Below are 24,706 nucleotides of genomic sequence, written 5' to 3' on the forward strand. Positions count from 1 at the left end.
TAAAAAAAAGAAAGAAAAAAAAGAGGATTGATACCAGTCAATGGAGCAGTTGCGACAGACAGCCAGCAGAGGGTGCTACATACTACAAAATGACAAACTAGTCAGTGACGCATTTTTAAAAAGAAATGACGTTTTAATAAACAACACTCATTTCACAGACACATGACTGGTTAATTATTAATCGAAAGTTCAGTTGTAACTAAAAGTGAAATTTGTTCAAATAGTGAAAAGGAGAAGTGTAGAACTCCAGCTTCTTCTTCCTGTTTTGTTGTCGGAGTGCAGTTCTGGAGAAGAGCCAATCATCACTGACCAGTCACTTGCAATGCAGGGTACACAGTGGTTATAAAAAAAAAAACCACAAGTTATGAAGAAACTTGTCTGAACTGTACGTGAAGCAAGAGATGAAACTGATGCACAATTCCAGTGCCGTTTTCCCAAGAAATACAATCAACCCCTTCATGCAGCGAAGATGAGATCCCTGTTACAGGAGAAAATGTGTCTCTGCTGCTTTACACATATGGTTCCGATCTCTGACATTACTTATTATCATCAATATAAAAAGTATATACACACTTCACACTTGTGTGTAGTAAAAATAAAAGGATCAGTAGCGATGTTATGTTCTAGGAGGCAGTGTGTGTTGCATATGTTTGTAAGGAACAGCTGAAGTTGACTGTCTCAATGTCTTGATGTGCTTGTGCGTGTCTTACCTGACTGTAACTCGCTGGTCCCACCCACCCACCCACCCACACACAGAGTGCACATCAAAACAGACTCAATAGTAAAGAATAGTGCATTGTGGGAAATGTTACCTTTATAGTAAGAGCTGTCCTCCATGTAACGAGACAAGCCGAAATCCCCCAACTTCACACAGTCTGTGGATGATACCAGCACGTTTCTGGCAGCAATGTCCCTGTGGAGGACACACACACACACACACACACACACACACACATTGTTTACACATAATTAACACTAACTCAGATAAGAAAGTCATTGCTAAGGAACAAAACAGTTTAAGGAAGCTAATAAAGAATAAGGAAGCTTTCTACTCTGCCTCTTCTATTCACAAATAGCTCTAATTCTCACCTGTGAACAAAGCGCTTACTCTCCAGGTATGCCAGAGCTGTGCTTAGCTGGTAGGCGAAGAGAATTAGTGTCGCCAAATCAAGGCTGTGCTTTCTCACTTGTAAAAATGATCTTAACTGGAAAACAAGAGGTCAAAAATTATTTTGTTTTACCAGTTTTTAATTTCAACACATACAAACTCAAAATTTAATCAGTGGTTACTGTGAAAATACTGTAAAATAATTGGCTGGAACAACCGTCAGTCCACAAAACAGACCAATCAGAGATTAAAGCTCACCTCGCCCAGAGTACACAGCTCCATAATGATCCAAACCGGGTTCTCGGTGATCACACCAATCAGCTTCACGATGTGTGGATGGTCAAACTGCCTCATCGTCACTAGAGACAGACAACAGCAGCCTTTCAGATACACTCAAACACACGCAGTTAAAGTTTTCAGGGCAATTATGCGGGTCAACATTTCACTGAATGCAGGTAATCCATCTTCCACCATTTTGGCAGAAACAAGAGCTGAAATCATAAACTGGATTTATTTAGATTTTTCTGGAGAGGTCAGGTCTGTTTTCTGTGGCAGACCGCTAATGTTGTAAAAGCAAAATAACTAATAATAATAAAAGGTGTAAAACTCACAAGCCTCCTGTAGAAACTTCTCTCTCACGCTGTCTGACGTGCAGTTCTTACAGGTTTTAATGGCCACAGACAAAGAGGGATTCTCCTACAGATCAAATTCATACAAGAGCCGTCAATCACATACTCAGCATAAAAAACAAAACAAAACATTACATTATTATACTCATTTCAGGCTCTCAACAAAGACCATTTTTAGTTTGCTCAGCTAGATTATCACATAATCAGTCTAACTGATTTGCAATTAACTTCGCATCTAACCAACAGATACCATTTAGAACAGAAGCTAAAATAAGTTTAAGACAAATGCTATGGGTAAACCTGCATAGAGTGGATCTTATGCTGCTACATAGGAGGTTATAATGCTGTTAGACAGCTAAGAGAAGGCATGGGAAGAGTTAGGTTGTTCTGTGGTCAATATTTCATGGTTGAGAAACAGGTTTTTTTTTTTGTTTTTTTTTACCGCACTGCTGTAGACTCCCTGATGAACATCTCCAAACTGTCCCTCTCCGATACAGCGTCCCAGCTCGATACGATCTCTCTGGATCTCGTAGTCCCGCGCTGCACGAAACACAAGAACACAGAGACCCATTAGTCCTGCTTTCACACACAGTGATCGAGAAAAAAACAAAACCCCGAACGTGCCACATGACAGCAGTACACACTCAGACTCAGTTTATCACAATGCTCAGGAGAAAGACCATGCTAAATGTCCACAGTATTAACCTAGATTCTGCTACGCGCAAAGTCTATGCATCTTTTCTCATTCAAGCTTACATCCTAAAAAGATTTCTCAGATCGCTATTGTACAAAAACACCTCAAAACTGCAAGACAATAACATGCAAACTCCAACACAAAGGTATGTCAACAAACATCTGTCTTGTCTCTGTAATGTAACAATTTGGCCTTTGGGGGGAAAAAAACCAAAGAAAAGAAGAAGTAAAAAAGAAAGAAAGAAAGAAAGAAAGGGGAAAAAAAACCCCAAAAACGCAACACATACTTTTGGTCTGTTAAAATGTTCCTTTCATCGTATACCACTACAGCTAAGTGACAGTCCTGACATACACAATTCAAAAGAAAGAAAGAAAGCAACCCTGCACTTCAAATAATAATAATAATAATAATAATAATAATAATAATAATAATAATAATAATAATAATCCTGCAATAAAACCAAAAAATAAAAAAGAACCACATTCCATAAGCCTTATTTATTTCTTGACCCCTGGGTCTGGGTAGTTTTAGCTGATTTCAGCTTTTCAGATACTTACAGTTAAAACTTTCTGTGTGATAGTTTCAACTGTTTAGGGGAGTGTTTGAGTCACTGAATGACAGTTATAAACACGCACACAGGCCAGAGAGACAGACGTCAAGTAGTCTAGTCTAGGTATGACACTACAACTGCAGGCAAGCACAAAAAAAAAAAAAAAAAAAAAAAAAAAAAAAAAAAAAAAACACAGAAAAACAGAACAAAAAATAAATAAAGAGATAGAGAGAAAGATAGTCTGTTACCTTCCAGTACTCCATAGCCCTCAGCTGGATGGTTAGGATAAAGAGAAAACCAAAAGAACTGACGTTTAGAAGCAATCAGAAATGGACACAGAATGAATGAGTGAACATGAAAAGAAAAACAAAAAGACGGAGTGAGGGAGAGAGAGAGAGAGAAAGAGAGAGAGAAAGAGAGAGAGAGAGAGAGAGAGAGAGAGAGAGAGAGAGAGAAGGGAAAGAAGGGCAGGGGTGGATTGGAGTTATCAACCAAGAGTTATCAGCAAAGTGACTCCTCATTTTTGGGAGAATGACACCTCCCCCTTTGACAAGCTGCAGAATTCCAATGTGAGTACAGCTGTCTCAGCCATAAGAAACATATGAAAGCCATATTTCAGTGTATTAGAGCATTAATAGGCTTTCAGATGACCAACTCAGTCTCACTATGTTAAAGTACAGCTGTTATGCTGATATTTATTTATTTAATTTACCGAAGCACATTTTAACGAAGTTTGATATTTCTGTGTGTTTTTGAGAACAAAGGGAGTAGTTAGGGTTTTAGTCATTATACTGACGCGTAATTAATTCATTAATTAATCGGTGGAAAAACTTGAAGACAAACATACATTGATTTAACACTCGGTGCATGTGACATCCCTCCGCTTAACAAACGGACGCTAAAAATGTGAGTGTGTGTGTGTGTGTGTGTGTGCGCGTGTGCATGTGATGAATGAAGAGTGGTCATGACCAGTGTGACAAAGGTTCAGAGACACTGAGTCATGTCATGGGCACAGTGGTACTTTCCTGTTTTTATAGGAAGATGGACCAAAAACTTAATGCTACCACAAATCTCTACCCATTAACCATGCCTAACCGATACATGGTATCTGATTTAGTTATTCCTTCTGTATCAGAGTCAGTAATTCCGTCAGTAGTAGAGTCAGTTATTCAGTAAGCAGCAGAGTCAGTTATTCAGTCAGATATTCAGTCAGTTATTCAGTCAGTTATTCAGTTAGTAGTAGAGTCAGTTATTCAGTCTGTATCAGAGTCAGTTATTCAGTTAGAAGTAGAGTCAGTTATTCAGTCTGTATCAGAGTCAGTTATTCAGTTAGTAGTAGAGTCAGTTATTCAGTCTGTATCAGAGTCAGTTATTCCGTCAGTAGTAGAGTCAGTTATTCAGTCTGTATCAGAGTCAGTTATTCAGTCAGATATTCAGTCAGTTATTCAGTCAGTTATTCAGTTAGTAGTAGAGTCAGTTATTCAGTCTGTATCAGAGTCAGTTATTCAGTTAGTAGTAGAGTCAGTTATTCAGTCTGTATCAGAGTCAGTTATTCAGTTAGTAGTAGAGTCAGTTATTCAGTCTGTATCAGAGTCAGTTATTCCGTCAGTAGTAGAGTCAGTTATTCAGTCTGTATCAGAGTCAGTTATTCCGTCAGTAGTTGAGTCAGTTATTCAGTCAGTAGCAGAGTCAGTCAGTCAGATGGTTAGAGTGCAGTAGTGTGTAGTGTTTCCATATAGCTTGGTGTCTCAGTACAGACTCTCTGTGTCTAACTCTCACATGGGCTCATGAGACAGAATCATGACCTTTAGGAGCCCTGAGGTGCTAGTCTGACCCTGTAAAACTATTGGACCCTGACAGCCCCGCTCAAAGCATCCTCTGTCTGACAAAACACAATGACCGGTTTTCAGTCAGCAAAGACAGAGAGTTGCTTCACATAAAATGACCCTTCTCCGTTTTTATGTCTGGTCATGTTCAAATGTGTGAAAACAATTTGCACATTTCCAAACAGCTTCAAATAAAAGGAACATGTCTGAACGGACGTTTGTAAAAAATGATCAGCAACAATAATTATGATTATTATAACTGAGTCACTGAACTTAAAATTAGCTATAGAAAAATGTTCCATTTAAAACAGATATGTTTGAAGAATAGAGCTGAGGAAACCGTGCTGTCTGTCCCTCATAAAATCACGCTTGGGAGAAGTTAAAGGGAGAAAACTTGAACTGACTTTAAATCTCTGAGACCTGGCTTCATCCGCTAAATGAGCGGATGTAAGTGACTTTCACGAGGGCCAGGCAGGCATTCCTGTATTCCAGACGTGGATATTTTAAACTTCTCTCTGAACCACACCGCCGGCTGAACTGAGCCAGGCAGAAAATAGGTCAGAATCCAACGCAAGAAGCCACGTTCAACGGAGCCTGGACCCAGACAGAAACATCTGGAACTCGGAGCAAAAATCTGGAGAGCACACTGCTAGGAGATCCTGCTAAACTATTTTTTACCCCTCCCAAAAAACAACTAACAAATACACACACACACACACACACACAAAAACCCCCAGCCTGGTCTTACTGGGTTTACTGGTACTTACTGGAGGGCATGGTGTAGGTGTCCTCCTCATCTATAATCTCAGCGTAGTCGTCCGTTTCTGTGGAGGGAAGAGGAGAGCCAGAGGTCAGCACAGTCAGAAATCCAGCATGAGGAAAAAAAAAGAGCAATCTCTTAGCATAGACACACATAACAAACCACACGTACCCTTCCACAACAGAAACTAGACCCAGCCTGAAAATAAGCAAAACGAGTCAGGCTGGTGACTCCTTAACAAACACCCACGTGACTGAACGCGCGCACACACACACACACACACACACACACACACACACTATAATACTAAACTCCCTAAAGACTACACTCTCAAACACAAGCACATGTCTTTTCTGTCATCTCTCTTCTCTGCTCATGTGTTGTCTATATTTGTCTGTCTGTCTGTCCGTCTATCTGTCTGCCCAATCAGAGCCCTGCTGTGACTCTGGTGGGAAGGGGGAAGATTAAGACTTCTCTATTTTCTCTTTCTGTTCTTTTTTTTTTTTTTTTTTCTCTGGAAAAGACTGAGTTAGTCATTGATAAGCTGGAATGGTCACTGTCTGTGTGTCTGTGCGCTTATTTTAGACACAGACAGATAGAGGGATGTAGAAAAACAGCTCGACTGGAGAGAGACTTTTTACAGTATAGAAGTAAAACAGCCCTAAAATCCATTCTCTCTCACACACACACACACACGTGTAAACACACGCACACAGAAACACTAATGACACATCCGATACCTACAAAGCTTACAAAAACTAAATGGCATTATGACAGCAGAACAGTCCACCCCCCCCCCACCCCCCCACTCACACACACCCACACCCACAGATCCCCATCCACACACACACAGCACAGTCTATGTCTACACTAGCGAGTGTGTTAGTAGCAGGGGAGAAGAACTGGAGGAATTAATAGCAAAAAAAAAAAAAAGACATTACCATCCCCGCTAGCATCGTCTGTAGATCCACGGAGAGCATGCACAAAGAGCAGAGAGAAAGAGACAGGAGGAGAAAGGAGAAGAGAAGAGAAAACGATTGCGTTAAATGACATGAAACGACACACTGCAGTTCAAAATGAGGGTTAACTTTGGTTAAAACACACACACACACACACCGACTCCACGCTGTGGCTAAGATAAAGTCGGTCACCCCCCCCCGTCTTCTCCTGTAATGTTTGGGGCTGTTTCTTAGTGGTATGTAAAAACAAAGTTTCTCTGGAAGAGAAGAGTTTGAGGAGGGCTGACTCGGATTTGGAATGGCGGAGACTCTCCGAAATCAAACTCAAACCGCCAGCCGCTGCTCCCCCACTTCATATTCACTCATTGGCAAACACCTTGGGTGTGTTCAACATATTTAAAAACTGAATAATAACCCCCGCCCCCCCCACCCAAAGAAACAAACTGAAATTTCAATATGAACATTTTTTGAAACTAATCGTGTTGATGGCCAACTTGGGGACATTACTGCTGCAAAACAGCTTAGCTGTTTTTTTTCAAGGTGCCTAAAGATAAAATTTGCCCACAACTGCTAAAAAAAAAAGAAAGAAAGAAAGACAGAAAAAAAGAAAGAAAAAAAAGCGGTCATTCTGAGAATTGTGGGCATGTTAGGGGTGTGGTATGGATTACATAAGTAACTGCCTCTAGAATTGGGCATTTGAATGCAGCTTGGGCACAATAAGTCCCAAAGTACATTAAATTTGCCAAAAACTTCATTTAAAAAAAAAAAAAAAAAGTTTACAAAGCATTGCAGTCAGATTAACCATGCACCTAGATAATCAGAGAGTTAACTGACAGAAATTTAAGCCAATAAGGTGAGGCTCAGCCTCCAGACGGCGGGGTCAGTAGTCAAAGGGAAGTGGTTTAGTTGTTGATTTTTAATTTTTTTTTTTTTTTTTTTTTTTAGTTGTGGGAATTTATTTTTTTTTCCCTCAAGTACAAACACAGAGGTTCACATAGAATAGTTTTTTGGCAGTGGTTAAAAAAAATGGGGTGCTCACAGGGACAACACTGTCACTATGGAAGCAATTTTTAAAAACGTCCAACTGGACTTGTTCAGCAGAGTCACATCAAATAGTGTGTGTGTGTGTGTGTGTTTGTCGACATGGTCTCCTGCACATCAGTGCTCTGTGTGTGTGTGTGTGTTTGGCTGCCTCCCAAACACACACTCTCTGTCCAGATAGGAGGCTTTATTGATTTGTGGCTGAAGTATAAAGAGTGAGCAGGACTATTCTGGGTGGAATTAAACTAACTCAATCTCTGCTGTCTTGAGAAACTTCTTTTCCCCCCTTTCTTTCTCTCTCTCTCTTTCTCTCTCTCTCTCTCTCTCTCTTTCTTTCTTTCTTTTTTCTCTTGGTCTCAATCCCTTTTAAATCTCACACAAGGGGATGCCAGGGAATGTGAACAGAGAAGAACTGTTCCTCTCAGGACAGAAAGAGACATGGTCTCTCTCTCTCTCTCTCTCTCTCTCTGTCAGAAAGATAGACACAAGTCAATATGGTTTCACACACACTTTTGTCTGAGGTTCACCAATTTTGCCTTTCCTCAGACAGACAGTACAAAATTACTGTGCAAGTGGAGTCAGAATATAAAGTGTTACACATGTGCTCAAAAACATTTAGGGTCTCCACTCAGGGTCACAGATACGCACAGACGTGATTTTTCCCCCTGTGAGCGCTGTGCTGAATGCATTAAAGAGTTAAAAGAGGGAATTCACGAGGACAATTTCATATTTACATCAGATCACACTGATAACACACATATTGTTAATGAAACACGCCAATTCTCTATACTTAAAAACCTCCTCACATGACCTTTGACCCACAGGTAGTGACAATCAGGGATAATGCGCACGGTTAAAAAGGACTCTCAGGTCAGTACGAGGCATGGAAAAATTTACCTTCATGCAACACCTTGGAATCCTAGCAACTAGGTGTGATTCTAAAATTCCGAGACGGAATCGGGAACACGGAAGGCATTCTGATGTATCCAGATTCAAACTTTTCTAATTCGGTAACGCAACAACCGACAAACATTTTTTGGTAAAATGTGGAGGAACCTTTGTGTCTGTTCTCACGTTCTGATTGGACAGGCTGAAGCTTGGCCAACTGCGACCAGGGCTAGAGAAAACAGGAGTGAGTAGTGCACTGTCAAGCCAAAGGGAGAGTTAGTCAGAGCACACACACACACAGTGGTCCAGGCAAGAGTACCCTTAGGAGGAGAACTGTGAGAGCAAAGGACGAAAGGGAGAAGAAAACGCTTGGCCTTAGCGGGTTTAGGAGGCGTCTGAGTCTCCGAGTCTTCAGAGACGGAGAGAAGGGGAGAGAGAGAGAGAGAGAGAGAGAGAGAGAGAGAGAAGCAAAACACATACACAGCTCTCATCAACAACACAATTGTACACTGATGAAATGGAAAAAAAAAACATCTCCTCTACAGTGCTAGGGGTAATTTATCCAGCAATCCTACACAATGTGAAAAAACAAGTAAATAAAAAAAAAAAGAGACAGAGACAGAAGAGTCAGCACAACTTTAAGTCATATGGAAACTTCCTTTAGAGCTTTCTGAACATCCATAACCCAAATCTCCCAAAAGCTGTGACATTGCCTTAGACTTTTAAGCTGACCGCTTTTTTTTTTTCTTTTTTTTTTTTTTACAGTGTGGCAGTGAGACAGAGACAATATGTGTCTGACTCAGAGGACTTCCTTTCACCCATTGTAATCATTAAAAAAAAAAAATTTAAATAAATAAATAAATTAAAGCCATTGTAACTGACAGATTTTCCATTCCTCTTCAGCGCTCTGTTATGACTAACGCTGACATGCTTTAGATGAGTTCTGGGAAATCATATCGACATTGCCGCAAGGGTTGGACGGACGTCCAGGTTCTCCAACTGAAGTCATTAATGGGATTCGTGTAAAAATTCAAATATAAACAGAGTTAAAGCAAGCTCGCGGCTTACGCTGGCCATACTCTGTGTGTGTGTGTGTATGTGTGTGTGTGTATGTGTGTTCACTGTCAGCTCTAAGCCTGCGCTTCAGGACATGGATACACACACAAGGAAACAAAGGATCAACCCCCTCGTCAGATTCATCTACAACTGTTCTCCGCATTAGACGGGGCTCAGAGAGACTTTCACTAACGCAGAGATCTGACAGAAGTGTAATCACACTCGAAAACCAGTTAAATTAAGCTTATAAGATATAAACAGAAGCCACAAAAGCATCAGAATAAAAAAAAATGTCAGTGAAAGAAATGAATGCAAAGTAAACAACTATATTCCAACTTTTTCTTGTATTCATTGCTGCTGACCTCAGAGCTGCTTTGTATAAAAGCCTGTTTGCACACTGCTGTTGTACGCATGTGTGGACTGGCATATGTGTGTGTGCTCCTCAGGGAAGAGGGCTCACTGGTGTCTCTCTGCGTCTCTTCACATGGCTTCAAGTCTTTTCACACAAGCCTCTCTTTCACAGAACCCTTACCAGCACCAAGTTCCTTATCGCCATGACAACAGAACCCGCTAATATCAATCAGGTCTTTATCTGTTGGCACTGCGGCCGCAAGCTATTAACATTCAGCAGCTCTACAAGCAGTCTTTCAAGACACACACACACACACACACACACACACATACACGCATACACGCACGCACACAAACAGATTCTCTCCCTGACATTTAAGAAATGGGAAGAATGAAAATAGTAAGAGGAAGACATGGGAAAAGAAAGAGAGAGACGAGAGAGAGAAAATGAGGGGAGGAATGAGGGAATGAGGGAATGAGAGAGAGAGAGAGAGAGAGAGAGAGAGAGAGAGAGAGAGAGAGAGAGATAAGGGAAATGGCAGTCAGAGGAATAAAGTCAGAGATAGCGTTTGACAATCAAATGACTTATTCAAAGGCACTACTGTGTCTCCAGTGTTTCTGAAGACTTTACCAAAGCTATTTCTCTCTCTGGTTAACAGACCCAGTGGGATTAATGTTGACGTCCTTCAAAAATCTCAGCATTGTACAACTGGGGACGAGACATGACACATTTTCACCATCTCATTTTTGTCATTAATAAAAAAAACAAAAAAACAAAACCCCCCCCAAAAATAACAACAACAACAACAAAAACACACTTCTGCCAACAGTGCCATAAAATCCTCAGAGGTCACGCAGCATGACTATTTTAAATAAACACATCCAGAGACCTGCATCGTTTTCACTTTGACAACATCTCTAATGTTCAATAATCTCTCCATTAACCGTGTCGACTTCTTGGGGAGGGATCATCTGATAAAAGCACGTTAATCCAACAGAAATTGAACTCTCCTCTCCTATCGTTCTTTCACCATGGTAAATAATCCCTGCAGTGTGTGTGTGTGTGTGTGTGTATGTGTGTGTGTATCAGCCCAAGGATGAAGAGCGAACCAACGACGTCTCACCTGATACCGATATGGCACGGACTCCAGCGCGAACGCTCTCTAGTCGCTTCTCATTGTTTGCCAGTCTGTAAAAGACAAAAGCTTCCACTTAACAAGGGTGACAAAGTCATATTATTATAATAAGAATATCTAACATTAAACATAATAAGGGCCACCCCGCCCCTATTCATTTGAATTCTGGAACATTCTATAATGGAGATAATTGTGTCGCTCATCTAAGCGTAGCTCCTGACCGAGGCTGGGTTTTGTTTCAAACTCCTTTTTAAATGTAAAGATTTAAAGAACACGGAATAAAACATTTGTTCCGTTTCACAGTTACAAAAACGTTCTCAATTGCATTCTAAAGCGACAATTACAGAACAATCTCTCTTTGTTCTTTGTCTTTCATTTACGACTCTCCCTCATCTTCGGTTCACGTCCTCGTTAACCCCAGTAAAACATTTCATCCCGACACGAGATCAAGGCATTTCAGTCACAGTAATAAATCGAGAATCATTGAATCACTTACTTTGGAATCGATGGAAGCGCTCTCTCTCCCTCTGTTGGTCAAAAACAAAACAATTCAGTGACAAACAAAAGGGGAATTTTAAACTCTGTGATACTTGTTGCCGTGAGCCAATAATATTGAAGTCATTTAGCCATCTGTGGAGGAATCTATGTGGCTACGATTACAAGCTCAAATGAAGAGGAGCAGTTGCCCAAAAAAAACCCCCAAAAAACAATCAGTAACTCCCCATCCTACTCATCTACAAGACAAGAACAGCTATGCTATAATCAACAGCTGTAAAACGAATAATCTCTCTCTTTTCACTCTCTCTCTTTCTAAGTGCTTTAACAGGGTGAATTACTGGGTCTATTCCACTGCAAAACTAAAGAACAATGCAGTGCATTCTCCGCCATTCCTGCAGACACAGACTCGAAGATAAGTCCACGCCATCTACATGTTCAAACTCCTTGCGAAAATCGAGTTTCTCTGCGTGTCCAGAGAAGCGTGTGGAGGTGTGTGTGTGTGACAGGGAGGAGCGGAGAAAGACGTACCTTTCTGAGGTCGGACGATAAAGGACTGGGTGGCACCGTTGACCAAGCGACAGTATCCGTCAATGAGGTCAGCCATGTTCTCCGCCGTAGTGAAAGACTGTGTAGTGACTGTGAGAGGCTGAGGATACACACACACGCACACACACACACAACCACACACGCACATACAACCACACACACGCACACACACAGAGAATGGGGGAGAATTCCAGAATGAGTCTCTGTTCCAGAATTACATTAGAGCTGTCCCAGAACTGCCCACTGCCTCACAGCCAGGCAAAAATGACCAACACACGCCTACACACAACCCTCTGATCACACACACAGTCACACAAATACACACACGCCCACACACAGCCCTATGATCACACACACACAGTCACACAAATACACACAGTCACACCAATACACACATACACACACGCCCACACACAGCCCTATGATCACACACACACAGTCACACAAATACACACAGTCACACCAATACACACATGCCTACACACAGCCCTCTGGTCACACACACACACACACACACACACACACACACACACACACACACACACACACACACACAAACAAACACACCAGTGCTCACGCACACACACTTTTGTGCCTTACTTTGATACATCTTACATTGCACACATGCAAGCACACAAACACGCAGACACACACACACATACACACACACACATTCACTCAGTACTCTGTCCATCCATGGAGCTGACTGGGAGGAACGGACTGACTATTTTCTCCTCATCCTGCCTGAAGCACACATAAAGGGCTCTTTTCACACACACACACACACACACACACACACACACACACACACACACACACACACACACACACACACATACACACACACACAGGATGGGGCCTATAGATTTACTGTAAGAGCACAGAGCTTACAGGGAGCGGTCCGGATGGGAAATACAGCCTAATGGAAATGCTCTGTGGCAAATGGACATTCTCACTGACACGTTTCCCTTCTCTACCAACGCGCTTCGGAAATGGACTCACATCATTCAGATAAATGACTCTACTTCTCCAAACACCACGGCGGAGTTTACAGCTTCATGGAATATCTATATTCTGTAATCTGTAACCAATAACCTGATACAGTACATACAGTACATGCTATTACATAACACTGTAAAACACTACAGTACACTACACTGTACTGTACTACCCTGTGTCTCTCCACGTTAGACTACGCTAAAAGCCATGTATTGGGAGATGATGATGATGATGATGATGTTGGTATCGTGCTCTGTGGGCAGAGAGAAGGAAAAGCTGGGCGTGTCAGGCTTTTGCTGCACTGCGCTCTGGGACATGACCCTGTGAAGAACCGTGTGGTACTGACCTCCGCTGCCCCGGCCACATCCAGCTGCAGCATGCCCTTCCTCTCCTTCTCCTCCACATTGGAGTACTGGATGGTCTGGACCTGCGTGAAGTTGGCCAGGTGGGTGGGCTGAAAGGGCGAGGGACAGAAGGACGGCTCGTGAGGCATCACCGGTTAGTTAAAGTTCTGTGTGAAGAAGATCTTTGGCTTTTTGTACCGATGTATCATCTTTTTTTTTTTTTTTTTAAATCATGTTTGTTTACTCAAGGTGTTTGCAAAGTGAGCGACTGTGGGAAAAAAAGGTCACACTTTTTAAGAGGTCTCTGTTTGAGACATCCCAGTTTTTTTTCTGTTGGGTTTTTTTTTTTGCCTTGGTGTGTGTTTACAGAGAAGAGAGGCAGATTTACCTCCAGAAATAGCTTTCTATTAGACTGGCGGTCTCCTAGCTCTATAACAAGCAGAAAATCTAATCCTTTCATTTTAGGGGGGGGGGGGAGGCATTTTTTCAGCCTCCAGTGAAGAACTCCGACTGACTCCTGAGGACAGTATGAGGTTAAGAATTTGGAATGTTCTAGGGTGTTCCGGAATGTTGGTGGATTTTAGGTGTGGAAGTGGCCAGAAAACTGAAACAGGAGACATTAAACTGTGGCAAAACGTTTTGACTTTATCAACTGGGGGAAGAAATTTCTTCTCGATGTGTCACTGTCCAGTGGCATTCACAAGCCATTCGAAGGTTTTGTTCATGTTTTCTGCATGAGCGTGTTGCATTTGGGATTGAGTCGAGGGTGTAGTGCTGGAGGAATCTGACTCCACTCACTGTTGATCCTTTATCAGTCAGGTAACTGATGCCCTCTTCTGGCCCTATGGCCAGCTCCACTGATATCACCCAACTCGACTGATTAAAACAGAGAGAGAGAGAGAGAGGAGAGAGAGAGAGAGAGCGAGAGAGAGAGAGAGAGAGAGAGAGAGAATGAGATGTTACAGAGTATAAGAGCAAGTTCAAAAGTTTGTTTCTTCACCCAATATGCTTGTGAGAATGACTAAATACTGTTGACACTATTGTTTCTGCACTCTGTTATCAGACTAGCAACTAACAAATGGACTGCTAATGTCAATCTGGCCTGGTGTATTTCACAGTTTGTCAAAGTTATTTTCACAGTCAAGCTGTTCTGTTCCCCTGACATCCACTAGGGGGCACTACAAGCCAATTATTTCACAGATACATACACATGCACAAACACACAAATCAAATCTTCTATCCTGAAAATAGCACGAACAAGTCTTCGAATTTTCTTCACTCTCACACACACACACACACACACACACACACACACACACACACACACACACAATTAACAAGAAAACACTTACCCCCAGGGCGCATTTAAAACACTCCTTATCAAATCTGTAAATAGGGGACAGGATTTCGAAGAACTTGAGGATACTCTGCTCGTCGTTCATGTTGGCGAACTGTTTAAACGTCTGCTGTATGAGTTTCCGCAGCGCTTTAGCCTGAACGGACAAATACAGGGAGAGAGAGAGAGAGAGAGAGAGAGAGGGAGAGAGAGAGAGAGAGAGAGAGAGAGAGAGAGAGAGAGAGAGAGAGCATTCTAAGCCATTTTATTTGAAACATTACAAAACAGACAGTAACCATTACACCACCAGACAGACTGACCGCCTGGTACCTCCACTGTGTTGATGTATAGTTAGAGGAAGGCAACTATGACACTCACATCCTAACAGAAGCCATTTGTGCCACAGCACAGCTGATAATCGGCACTCAGGCATCTTAACTGTGTGAGAACAGCCCTAACTCAGTTACAGGGAGAGACAGTCACTGGGCCAGGGGTGGTATTGATTTTGGTCATGTGACTTGGGTATGTATTTGAACAGGGGTCTCGGTCAATGAGATGAATCATGAGTTGTTAATGCAACACACACACACATACGCACGCACTCAGGAGACAGCAGGGCAAACTGCCGTTCTTATCAGTATCCATATAGATCGATACCTGTCATAATCCATGAACACGCCAAGAAATGCACCAAAGACATTTCCAGAGTATATGCGACCAAGAAAAGATGATTCGTTCTAAACGCACATGAAATTGCATTTTAATTTGACCTGTAAAAACAATTATTTCTGCTCTCTTACTCCAATCAAGCTATCTAGTATGTCTGGAACTAAGAGAAAATACGTCATCTCTTTAACTTCGTGAGCGATCTATCTTTTTCCCCGGCAGTGTAGTAAAATACATGTGAAAAGCAAAGACATAAAACTCTCTCTCTGAAAAAGCCTGTCATATGAAGTCTATGAGATGTGTGTGTGTGTGTGTGTCTGATTAAGCGTGTCATATGAAGTCTATGAGGGATCCAGCAGTGACAGCTTGGCAGCTTAATGCTTGTCCATTAAATCCAATCACATCTGGATGTATTTCCACATCCGGCTCTGTCTGTATCCCACTGAGCTTGGCTTAATGTCCCATTTTAAAGGGGAATTCCCTCCACGCAGTCTAATGGATGGGGGAAAACAGGGAGGAGGACGGATGGATGGTATTCCAAGAATCCACACACACACACACACACACACACACACACAGATCATATCAAGCACACAGTGTCCTGGACATGACTAGTCAGTTAATGGGACAGCCGCCCATCCGGACAGGAAGTGTATCTCTGTGCGTCTCCCCTTTCATCTCCCAAGGCATCATGGGAACAGTTTCAATGCAAGGTCAAAAAATAATGAATATTTTACATCATCCCACTGCAAACGTTCTCAGACAATTATAATCCCCTTTGAGGCAAAAAAAAAAGGTACAGCTGTGTTGGTTTAAACTGTTTTTAACCGGCTCTGATATTGACTTGTGAGAGGACCAGTTAAAGATTAATCTTTGTCTGTCTTCTCTGTGTGAATGGCTCTTCAATGCATTAACCCAGACATTCCAGGGAGGAGCAAATAGAGTTAATTATTCAAATGTCACATTAGCATAATCAATCATTTCCTTTATTGCTGGATTTGATTGAGTTCGCAGTAATATTATGACCAAGGCCCATCTGTCGTCTAATAAAGTCAGTCCAGTGAAGGGAATAACACGAATAATCACATTAACTCTGCCCTGTAGAGGAAACACACACACACACACACACACACACACACAGTCCTACAGTATTAGAGCACTCGTATAAATACACATTTCTAAGAAATGAAGGTTACATCTTTAATCTTTCTACATGCACAGTATGGAACAGGGTGGCTATGGTAAGGGATTGTTAGGAAGAAACAAAAAACGTTGATGCTAAAAGCTAACAACACACATGCGAACTGAGGGGTAGGGGGTAAAGGGTGCACGTTCCTTTTAAACAAAAGGCACTGAAGTGATTCCTCATTAGTCTTTGAAAGTGGGGGAGGGGTATTCACCTCTCTGAACACACACACACACACACACACACACACACACACACACACACACTTTAGGGAGGTGATGACCCCCAGGGTCAACTACACCCCACCCTCTCCTCCTACTCTCTTTCCCTCCAGGCGAAGCATCTGCCACTCTCAGGCAACAGAGGGTCAGAATTCGGGTCTTAGTTTCACGCCTGACGCATTGTGCCGTGACGCCCACACGTGTGCTGTCTCCCCCCCCCCACTCATCATATATGACCTGACCCAGGGGCTCGCTGATCACATGGTCACCTCGCCCAAAACGAAGAGCACAGCAATGTACCTTGTACTGTTTGCTCAGGATAGTTATTACTCATTCAATTCACTTCAATTCAGATCAGTTTGATTCAGATTATTCAATACAATCTAATTCAGTTAAATTCAGTTAAATTCAGTTGCATTCCATTCCATTTGACTCAATTCAGTTAAACTGAATCCAGAGCAGTCCAGTCCAATTTGATTCAGTTTGATTCAATGTAGCTCAGTGCAGTCTGGACAAATGCAATTCAATTCAATTCAATTCAGTTCTCCTCTTATTACACTTTTTACATCAGATACTGTCAGAGCACAGACTCCTTGTCTCAGACCTTTTTTGGTCCCTGGCTTTTCAAGTTAGACACTGTACCTAACTACTGAACACCCATGCTTATATACCTAGTACACAGTTTAATGTGAATTGATTCAGTACACACCTGTTAAATGAAGCTCACTCTAAACAACTTGACTGGTCTACATTTGTTCAGTGTTTCTGCCCCCCCCCCCTTTTCTACAAATATAGGAACGCACTGGTCTCTTTAAAGTTTGGTTGGATGAAGCTGGCTGGGACAGATATGACAGATGGACGAGTGGGGGTAGGGGGTAGTTCTCTGGGATTCGGAGGAAAAGGGGGGAGGTGTTTTCCCCACAGGCCTGTGTGGAGGAGGCAGAATTAGGCCAAAGCTCCGCATGACTGAGACGAAGCCTAACGCTGCGAGACAGTCCACTTAACAAACAACTTTAGCGAAAAGGGGAACGCAAACCCCTTAAAAACAACAGTCTCTGTTTGCTTACGAGGCTGCCTGAAAATGATCGATGTAAAACCTCACTTTTCTTTCTGTCTGATCGAATGGTTGGCTTGGGGATGTCTTTGGTCGCGCGTTTGCACCTGATTGCATTTTCGACAAGTCAAGTCCGCGTTAAAATGAAGGTTAAACTTTGTGAGTTTTATAAACATTATTCAATGATTTTTTGTTTGTTTGTTTGTTTGTTTGTTTAACAGCGAGTAACTCACCTTGACAGAGTCTAACAGGCTCTTGGGGAAGAATCTTCGGAGGCCCACGTCTTTCCTGTGAAAAATGGAAACGGAGATTGTAAAGTTTGACGGATAATTACCCACTCAACTCAGACTGTTTAAACAGGCACCAGAGAGACCGGCACCGAAACGCTGAACGGCAATCCTCAAAGGACGTCGGAGTCCATCTGCGATAGCCATCGGACTCCAGAGGAAGACATCCATTTGGAGAAGACAGTTGTCTTTATACGATTAGAGAGAGAGAAAGAGAGAGGATGACAGGGTGGATGGATGGAGGGATAGAGGACTAAACGGTGGGATCTGGTGTTACTGAACAGTCACTGAATATGAGCAGTGAAAAGTAACGCGATACTGTAAAAATTAGACTTAAAATCCAACGAAAAAATCCTACCAGAGAGAGCAGCAAATGAAAACGGTATGTTTAAAAAACATGACTTAGGAAGAAAGAGACCCACTGGGGACTGAGGGGGAGACAGAGAGAGAGACAGAGAGAGAGAGAGAGAGAGAGAGAGAGAGAGAGATATTTAGAGATTTTAGAGAGTTAAGGCCCAGTTTTAAAGGCCAATAAATCTCCCAATCTTTTCATCATTGACTCTCAATGAAAAGAGCACTTGTTAAATCTGAGCTGCTCCATCACCCATTTTTTGGGTTCACACAGTGCCTGCCACATTTCCAGCCCAATCCATCTCGCCCCGTTACGGACCCTGCCAACGAGAAGCCGTCAGTCTACAGAGGTGCACTGATAAACCTTCGCCTCACAGCATGAGGGGAAAGACAGACATGTGGAAGAAGAGTGTTGTTTTGGTCTCTGTTAGAAGAGTTTAAAAAACCAGATTGGAAATAACTGAAACAATTAAAAAAGAAAGGAAAAAAAAACCCCTCCGTATTCCTGTCTCCCAAACGTCTCTGTAATCTGAGCAGGCCACCGGGTTGTTGCAAGCCACCCCATGGCTGTGCCTTTGGTAGCTGTCACTCAGATTGGAAGTGGATTCTGATTGGTTTGAACCCTCTGCCCCCTCCCGCCCCCTGTGGATCAGTACACTGCTGTGTGTCTGTGGGGCATTTGGACTGAGTGACCTGGAACTAACATCAGCACGTGTGTGTGTGTGTGTGTGTGTGTGTGTGTGTGTGTGTGTGTGTGTGTGAACAGTACTCTGGAATGCAATGGCGGGGCATGAATGTTCATTAGAGGCTCTGCTTTTGTGATTCTGTAACAATACACTGCTTTTCTCTGCCTGGTCACAGTTTAGAGAATGAAGAGAGGGGAGCTGACACGCAGACAGACAGAGAGAAAGAGAGAATTCAGAATCTCCTTTATTGGGCCGGGCCCATATTCCATGGCAGACAACTACATTTCAACTGGTTTCCTCAAAGTAAAGGAGAGAGGGAAAGAGGGAGAGAGAGAGAGCGAGAGCGAGAGGGAGAGAGAGGTGGGGAGGGAAAAAAGATTCCATCAAAAACTGTACTAAAAAACTAGACACACAAATAAATAAATCACTGCAGAGTTTGTTTGAGTGTGTGAGCATGTGTATAGATATGCGTTTGTGCAGTATGTGTGTGTGAGAGTGTGTGCATGAGTGTGTGCATGTGTGTCTGTGTGTGTGAGAGAGTGCATGTGTGTGTGATTGTGTGTGTGCGTGTGAGTGTGTGTGTGTGAGAGTGCATGTGTGTGTGTGTGTGTGTGAGTGTGCGTGAGTGCATGCATTTGTGTGTGCGCATATGTTTGTGTGTGCGTGAGTGCATGCGTCTGTGTGTGCACGCGCGCGTGTGTGTGTGTGTGTGTGTGTGTGCGCGCGCGCGTGAGTGCATGCGTGTGTGTGTGTGTGTGTGTGTGTGTGTTTGTGTGAGTGCATGCGTGTGTGTGTGTGTGTGTGTGTGTGTGTGTGTAGAGGAGGGAGTAAACTGGAGACATTGTAGCAGGGCCAGTGTTACATAGTTCCCCACCAAAGACTGAGTATTTCATCTCTACACATAACGAATTCTCTCACAAGCTATGATAAGGTCACGTTAAAGCAGAGGAGAAGAGCCAAAGGGGAAAAAAATCCACACAAACAAACTGTGTCTATATTAGCACTGAGCTGGACCATCACTGCTCTAAAGGTACACTGTTAGTTGGCATGGTCAACACCCTTCCATTAAATCCACCTTCCCAACACAGAAAACTCCACAGTAACACCATGGAAAACTCTACCTTCACAACACGGAAAACTCCACCTTCACAGCGTGGAAAATTTCACCTTCACAACACGGAAAATTTCACCTTCACAGCGTGGAAAATTTCACCGTCACAACACGGAAAATTTCACCTTCCCAGCACAGAAAACTCCACCATCACACCACCTTCCCCACACAGAGAACTCCACATTTCAAATACAGATAAGGAAATTTCTCTGTTCTAATGGGTGTATTAACTGTGCAGGTTTTCTCCTTAGTTTTTCTTGTCTTTTTTTTTTTTTGGTGTGTATGGAGCCAAACCTCCAGCCAGCGTTCCCTATCTCCCGCCGCGCAACATGCAAACCCACTTTCCCACAGGCGTCAGACAAACAGCCATGCTCCCCGCTCTGTGTCACTGGAACTGGAGGATTAATTTCCCCAAAGACGGGCGTCAGAATCCTGGCTCCGAGCGGTGGATGCCACGGTGTGGCCCGGGCACACACGCTGGAGGGACGGTAATGATGGAGCCGGCGCTGGAATACCAGCGGAATACGGAAACGCGGAACGCTGCCCTACAGATTCCAGAGGAGACTGGAATGACCTGGAATTCCACGTGTATTGTGAGGGCCTCTATAGTCGCTGCTGGGACAACAACTCTCGACTCATTACGGGGAACGGTGGGTTTGAGGAAGCATGACATGCCCCCATTTATCACATTTCCAATCCAGAGAGTAAAGAGAAAAGGGGACGGGGGGGGGGGGGGGTGATTTTACTGATTACAAAGCCTCGCTTAGGGCCTGAGAGGAAGAACTGGTAAACATGGTTTATAACAAACAGCTTTAAGGCCTAGTCCTCTGACCCCCTTTACAACCACTGAGTTCAAACCCTTGTCCTGAGATTTTCCTCTCGTGGCAGCACACCGGTGAAGGGCCAGGAGAATGGAATGAAGGCAACAACATCGGTCTGGTCTAATGTAAGGGGAGGGAGTGCTAGGACCTTCACTTTAAAGTTCCTACAATGTTTGGTTCCATTTAAATCAGTTTAACCTTCACTTTAGAGTTCCTACAATGTTTGGTTCCATTTAAATAAGTTTAACCTTCAGTTCAGAGTTCCTACAATGTTTGGTTCCATTTAAATCAGTTTAACCTTCAGTTCAGAGTTCCCAGAAAGTTTGGCTCCATTTAAATCAGTTTAACCTTCAGTTCAGAGTTCCTAGAATGTTTGGTTCCATTTAAATCAGTTTAACTTTCACTTCAGAGTTACTAGAATGTTTAGTTACATTTAAAAATCAGTGAAATTCTCAGCTACCGATGTAGTTAATATTTCCTTGAGAAACTTACGAGGTCTTCCCCTTTGCTGGTTAAGCTTCTGGTGAAACATCAGGAAGCATCTGAATCACTGTTTGTTTGATTTTTCAAAGAAGGAGAGTAAAGAACCAAGGATTCTCACACAATGCTCCCCATTTAAAACTCAGCCAGGTGTGTTATCTGCGTAATTCTTTGGTTAAGTCTTTGAGTACAGACACGTTATATTACCCGTAGGTCTCTGGTTGAAAATGTTTGTGTGTGGTATTAATGTCTCCTTTCAATGATCAATTCGTAAGGTATCGGATTCTTTTGGAATAATCCATGACTCATCTTCTACAGCATTAACCGTTTTCATTCCCGACAGCGGAACAATCGATTGGTACACACACAGAACCTGCCTAATCATGCTCTCATTGACCAAGCCATTCAATATGTAGAATACGATCCTCTCCCCAGAAACAACGTGTTGGCTTTGTCAATGTTATCACTTGAGTTGAGAGCTTATGTGCTGCCTCACTGAAAGAAAGAAAGAAAGAAAGAAAGAAAGAAAGAAAAACCCACTTACTCTAACAGTTCATAATTAGATTTCTTATCCAAGGCGTTTCCCCTCATCTCTCTAAAAAATCTCCTGTAATGAAAAGGGAGAAAGAAGTAACTTCTGTTAAGACACGCAAACCAAAGCAGTTTCATTTGTATTGAAGGTGACAGTAACGTCTGAAGAGGACCTGGAACGTGCATGTTTGAACGAAAGGATAAACTCACCGGATCTCCAGACATCCAAGCTTTAGGGCTATTTCCTGTTCCACATGATCTGCGATTTCTAACATGTAGTCACTCTTCACCTGGACAAAGACAACAGCACGCAGTCTCGTTAGCTCGTATCAGGCCAGCACGACCCCCCAGCGGGTTTTGAGACGGACGACAGTGATAACGGGGGACTAGGGTGATGATGAGAGGGTGAGAGTTAAGGTTTAAGGGAATGACGCCTCAGTGCCTTCTGTCTCTGGACCTGACGCCACATCCGAAGAACTGTCAAAATGTATGAATAACAAAACATTTGTCTGGTACCTCACATGAGAGAGAGAGAGAGAGAGAGAGAGAGAGAGGGAGAGAGAGAGGGAGAGACAGAGGCGGGGCAGTAGTCGTAAACTACACAAACGGAACGAGGGAGGGATTAACAGATAAGAATGAAAAGCCAAAAAGCAGGGCTGTAAAGGAGTGGAAAGAGCTGTAATTCACAGTCAGATAGGTCACTGAGTCTGTCCACAGAGAGAAAGAGAGAGATAGAGAGAGAGAGAGAGAGAGAGAGAGAGAGAGAGAGAGCAGATGTTTGCGACCACAATGCGTTAACAAAAGACCAGAGGGCGAGAGAGGAAAAGAGAGAGAGAGTAAATCACATTGTTCGAGAAGCACCATGCCCCTGTCGACTGGTCGGGTTTGACAAAGCGTGTAACACCTGCCAATTCACAAAGCCCGTTCTCTTCCACAACACGGAGAAAAGCTGCTATTGTGAGAGATGATGAACTATCCCCTTTTTAAAGCGTCTGTGGTCAGTTAAAATGCCTCCCTTCTGCCGTGTTTATCTTAGTATGCTCAGCTGCCTTGTCAACCCGTTTCTCCTCCGTTAGTGTTAATGTGACACACACACACAAGGAGAGCTGTCTTGAGGGTCTGTGTAAGAACTGAACAGGCAGTCAGAAGTGTAGTGAAATCCCCCAGGTCTGGAGCTCAGATGTTTCACTCTGTGAAGTAAAACAGTGTCTTCCTCAACAACCGTCTGGAGAGAGACGCCCAGAGCAGCAGACACACTGACCCAGTTCAGCCCTGACACACACACACACACACACACACACACACACACACACACAGACATACACAAACACATAGAAAGACACACACACTCATACAGAGACACACACACACACACACTCACACATACACACAGACAGACATACACAAACACACTCACACATACACACAGACAGACATACACAAACACATATAAAGACACACACACTCACACAGACAACACACTCAGGCTCACACATAAACACACCCACACACATGCACACACAAACACGCATAGACACACAAACATGTTTACACACACACACACACACACACACACACACACACACACACCAAGCTTGCAGCTATGACACACAGCATCTCCATCTGTCTGCAGGGACAGTCTGTTTACATACTGGTGTCCTTCACAGATGTGTGCTGCTTCACCAGCACATACAAACACAGACACAGACACAGACACACATTCGTTAGACTGAGATATCTACTCTAGCAGTGTAGTTATATGCCACATTCCCATACAGTTGGCACACTGCTGGACAAACTTTCTGTTCCCAGTATAAACACACACTCCTGGTCACAGTTGCGACAAACGTTGTGTCCCCAGTGTAAACACAGACACCTGCATGTCATGCTATCTCTGAGAGAAACTCCCGTCGAATCAAGAGCTGGGCTCAACAGACACAGTGCTGATCTTCTCTCTTTTCTTTTTTTAAATGCTGACCGTCTTTATATGGTCACATAACTGCAGCACAAATAAAAAGAGTACATTCTCACAGGACAGTTAATGAACAAATCAGACTGGACACAGTCAGTCTTTCACACAGAGAGAACGGTCCTGACTGAGCAGAGAGATGAGTGATGTTTTGAGTTTGTTGCTGTTGTTTGTGCTGTTTGGTTTTGGTGTATTTTTCCTCTGAGAGTCTCCTCCATCTTTTACCTGCTGATAGAAGTAGTTCAGCGTCGGTTTGTCTTCACTAAACTGATTCAGGAAGCCCTTTGGCAGGTAGCGGATCCGCAATTCATACCTGAGAGAGAGAGAGAGAGACAGAGAGAGAGAGAGAGAGAGAGAGAGAGAGAGAGCTTTCAGCTGGTTGGGAATAGTTTATCAAAGTGAGTGTGTGACTGAGATTTCAAAGAGGTTAGAGTGCAGATTCAAACAACGAGACTCCCACTCTCAGTTCACATCTTCCATCCCTGTCTCACTCACACGCGCACACACACACACACAGATACACACACATACACACACACACACACAGACACACACAGAGACACAGACACACACACACAGACACACACACACACACAGACACACACACACAGACACACACACG

General features: G+C 43.0%; 1 protein-coding gene across 7 annotated transcripts in view; it reads right to left on the bottom strand.

The window, feature by feature from the left end:
* Window positions 1–24,706, bottom strand: part of ptk2aa (protein tyrosine kinase 2aa) — an 89,308-nt gene that overhangs the window by 13,328 nt on the left and 51,274 nt on the right. For 2 of the 7 annotated variants that reach the window (XM_030788406.1, XM_030788403.1), the window contains exons 3-22: window positions 24,310–24,397; window positions 22,326–22,405; window positions 22,129–22,191; window positions 18,082–18,136; window positions 14,738–14,878; window positions 14,184–14,261; window positions 13,388–13,495; window positions 12,025–12,142; window positions 11,495–11,525; window positions 11,021–11,051; window positions 9,202–9,249; window positions 8,775–8,832; window positions 6,509–6,526; window positions 5,575–5,631; window positions 3,230–3,253; window positions 2,180–2,277; window positions 1,720–1,804; window positions 1,367–1,467; window positions 1,090–1,205; window positions 813–913 (exon numbers count right to left, since the gene is read on the bottom strand). In XM_030788406.1, coding sequence (XP_030644266.1) covers window positions 813–913; window positions 1,090–1,205; window positions 1,367–1,467; window positions 1,720–1,804; window positions 2,180–2,277; window positions 3,230–3,253; window positions 5,575–5,631; window positions 6,509–6,526; window positions 8,775–8,832; window positions 9,202–9,249; window positions 11,021–11,051; window positions 11,495–11,525; window positions 12,025–12,142; window positions 13,388–13,495; window positions 14,184–14,261; window positions 14,738–14,878; window positions 18,082–18,136; window positions 22,129–22,191; window positions 22,326–22,405; window positions 24,310–24,397 — 1,499 coding nt within the window. Of the gene's footprint in view, window positions 1–812; window positions 914–1,089; window positions 1,206–1,366; window positions 1,468–1,719; window positions 1,805–2,179; window positions 2,278–3,229; window positions 3,254–5,574; window positions 5,632–6,508; window positions 6,527–8,774; window positions 8,865–9,201; window positions 9,250–10,986; window positions 11,052–11,494; window positions 11,526–12,024; window positions 12,143–13,387; window positions 13,496–14,183; window positions 14,262–14,737; window positions 14,879–18,081; window positions 18,137–22,128; window positions 22,192–22,325; window positions 22,406–24,309; window positions 24,398–24,706 lie in introns of all 7 variants that reach the window. The other 5 variants (XM_030788404.1, XM_030788401.1, XM_030788408.1 and 2 more) reach the window with 4 other exon arrangements.

Source organism: Chanos chanos, chromosome 12, assembly GCF_902362185.1.
Source record: "Chanos chanos chromosome 12, fChaCha1.1, whole genome shotgun sequence".
In the NCBI taxonomy this organism is placed as follows: Eukaryota; Metazoa; Chordata; class Actinopteri; order Gonorynchiformes; family Chanidae; genus Chanos; species Chanos chanos.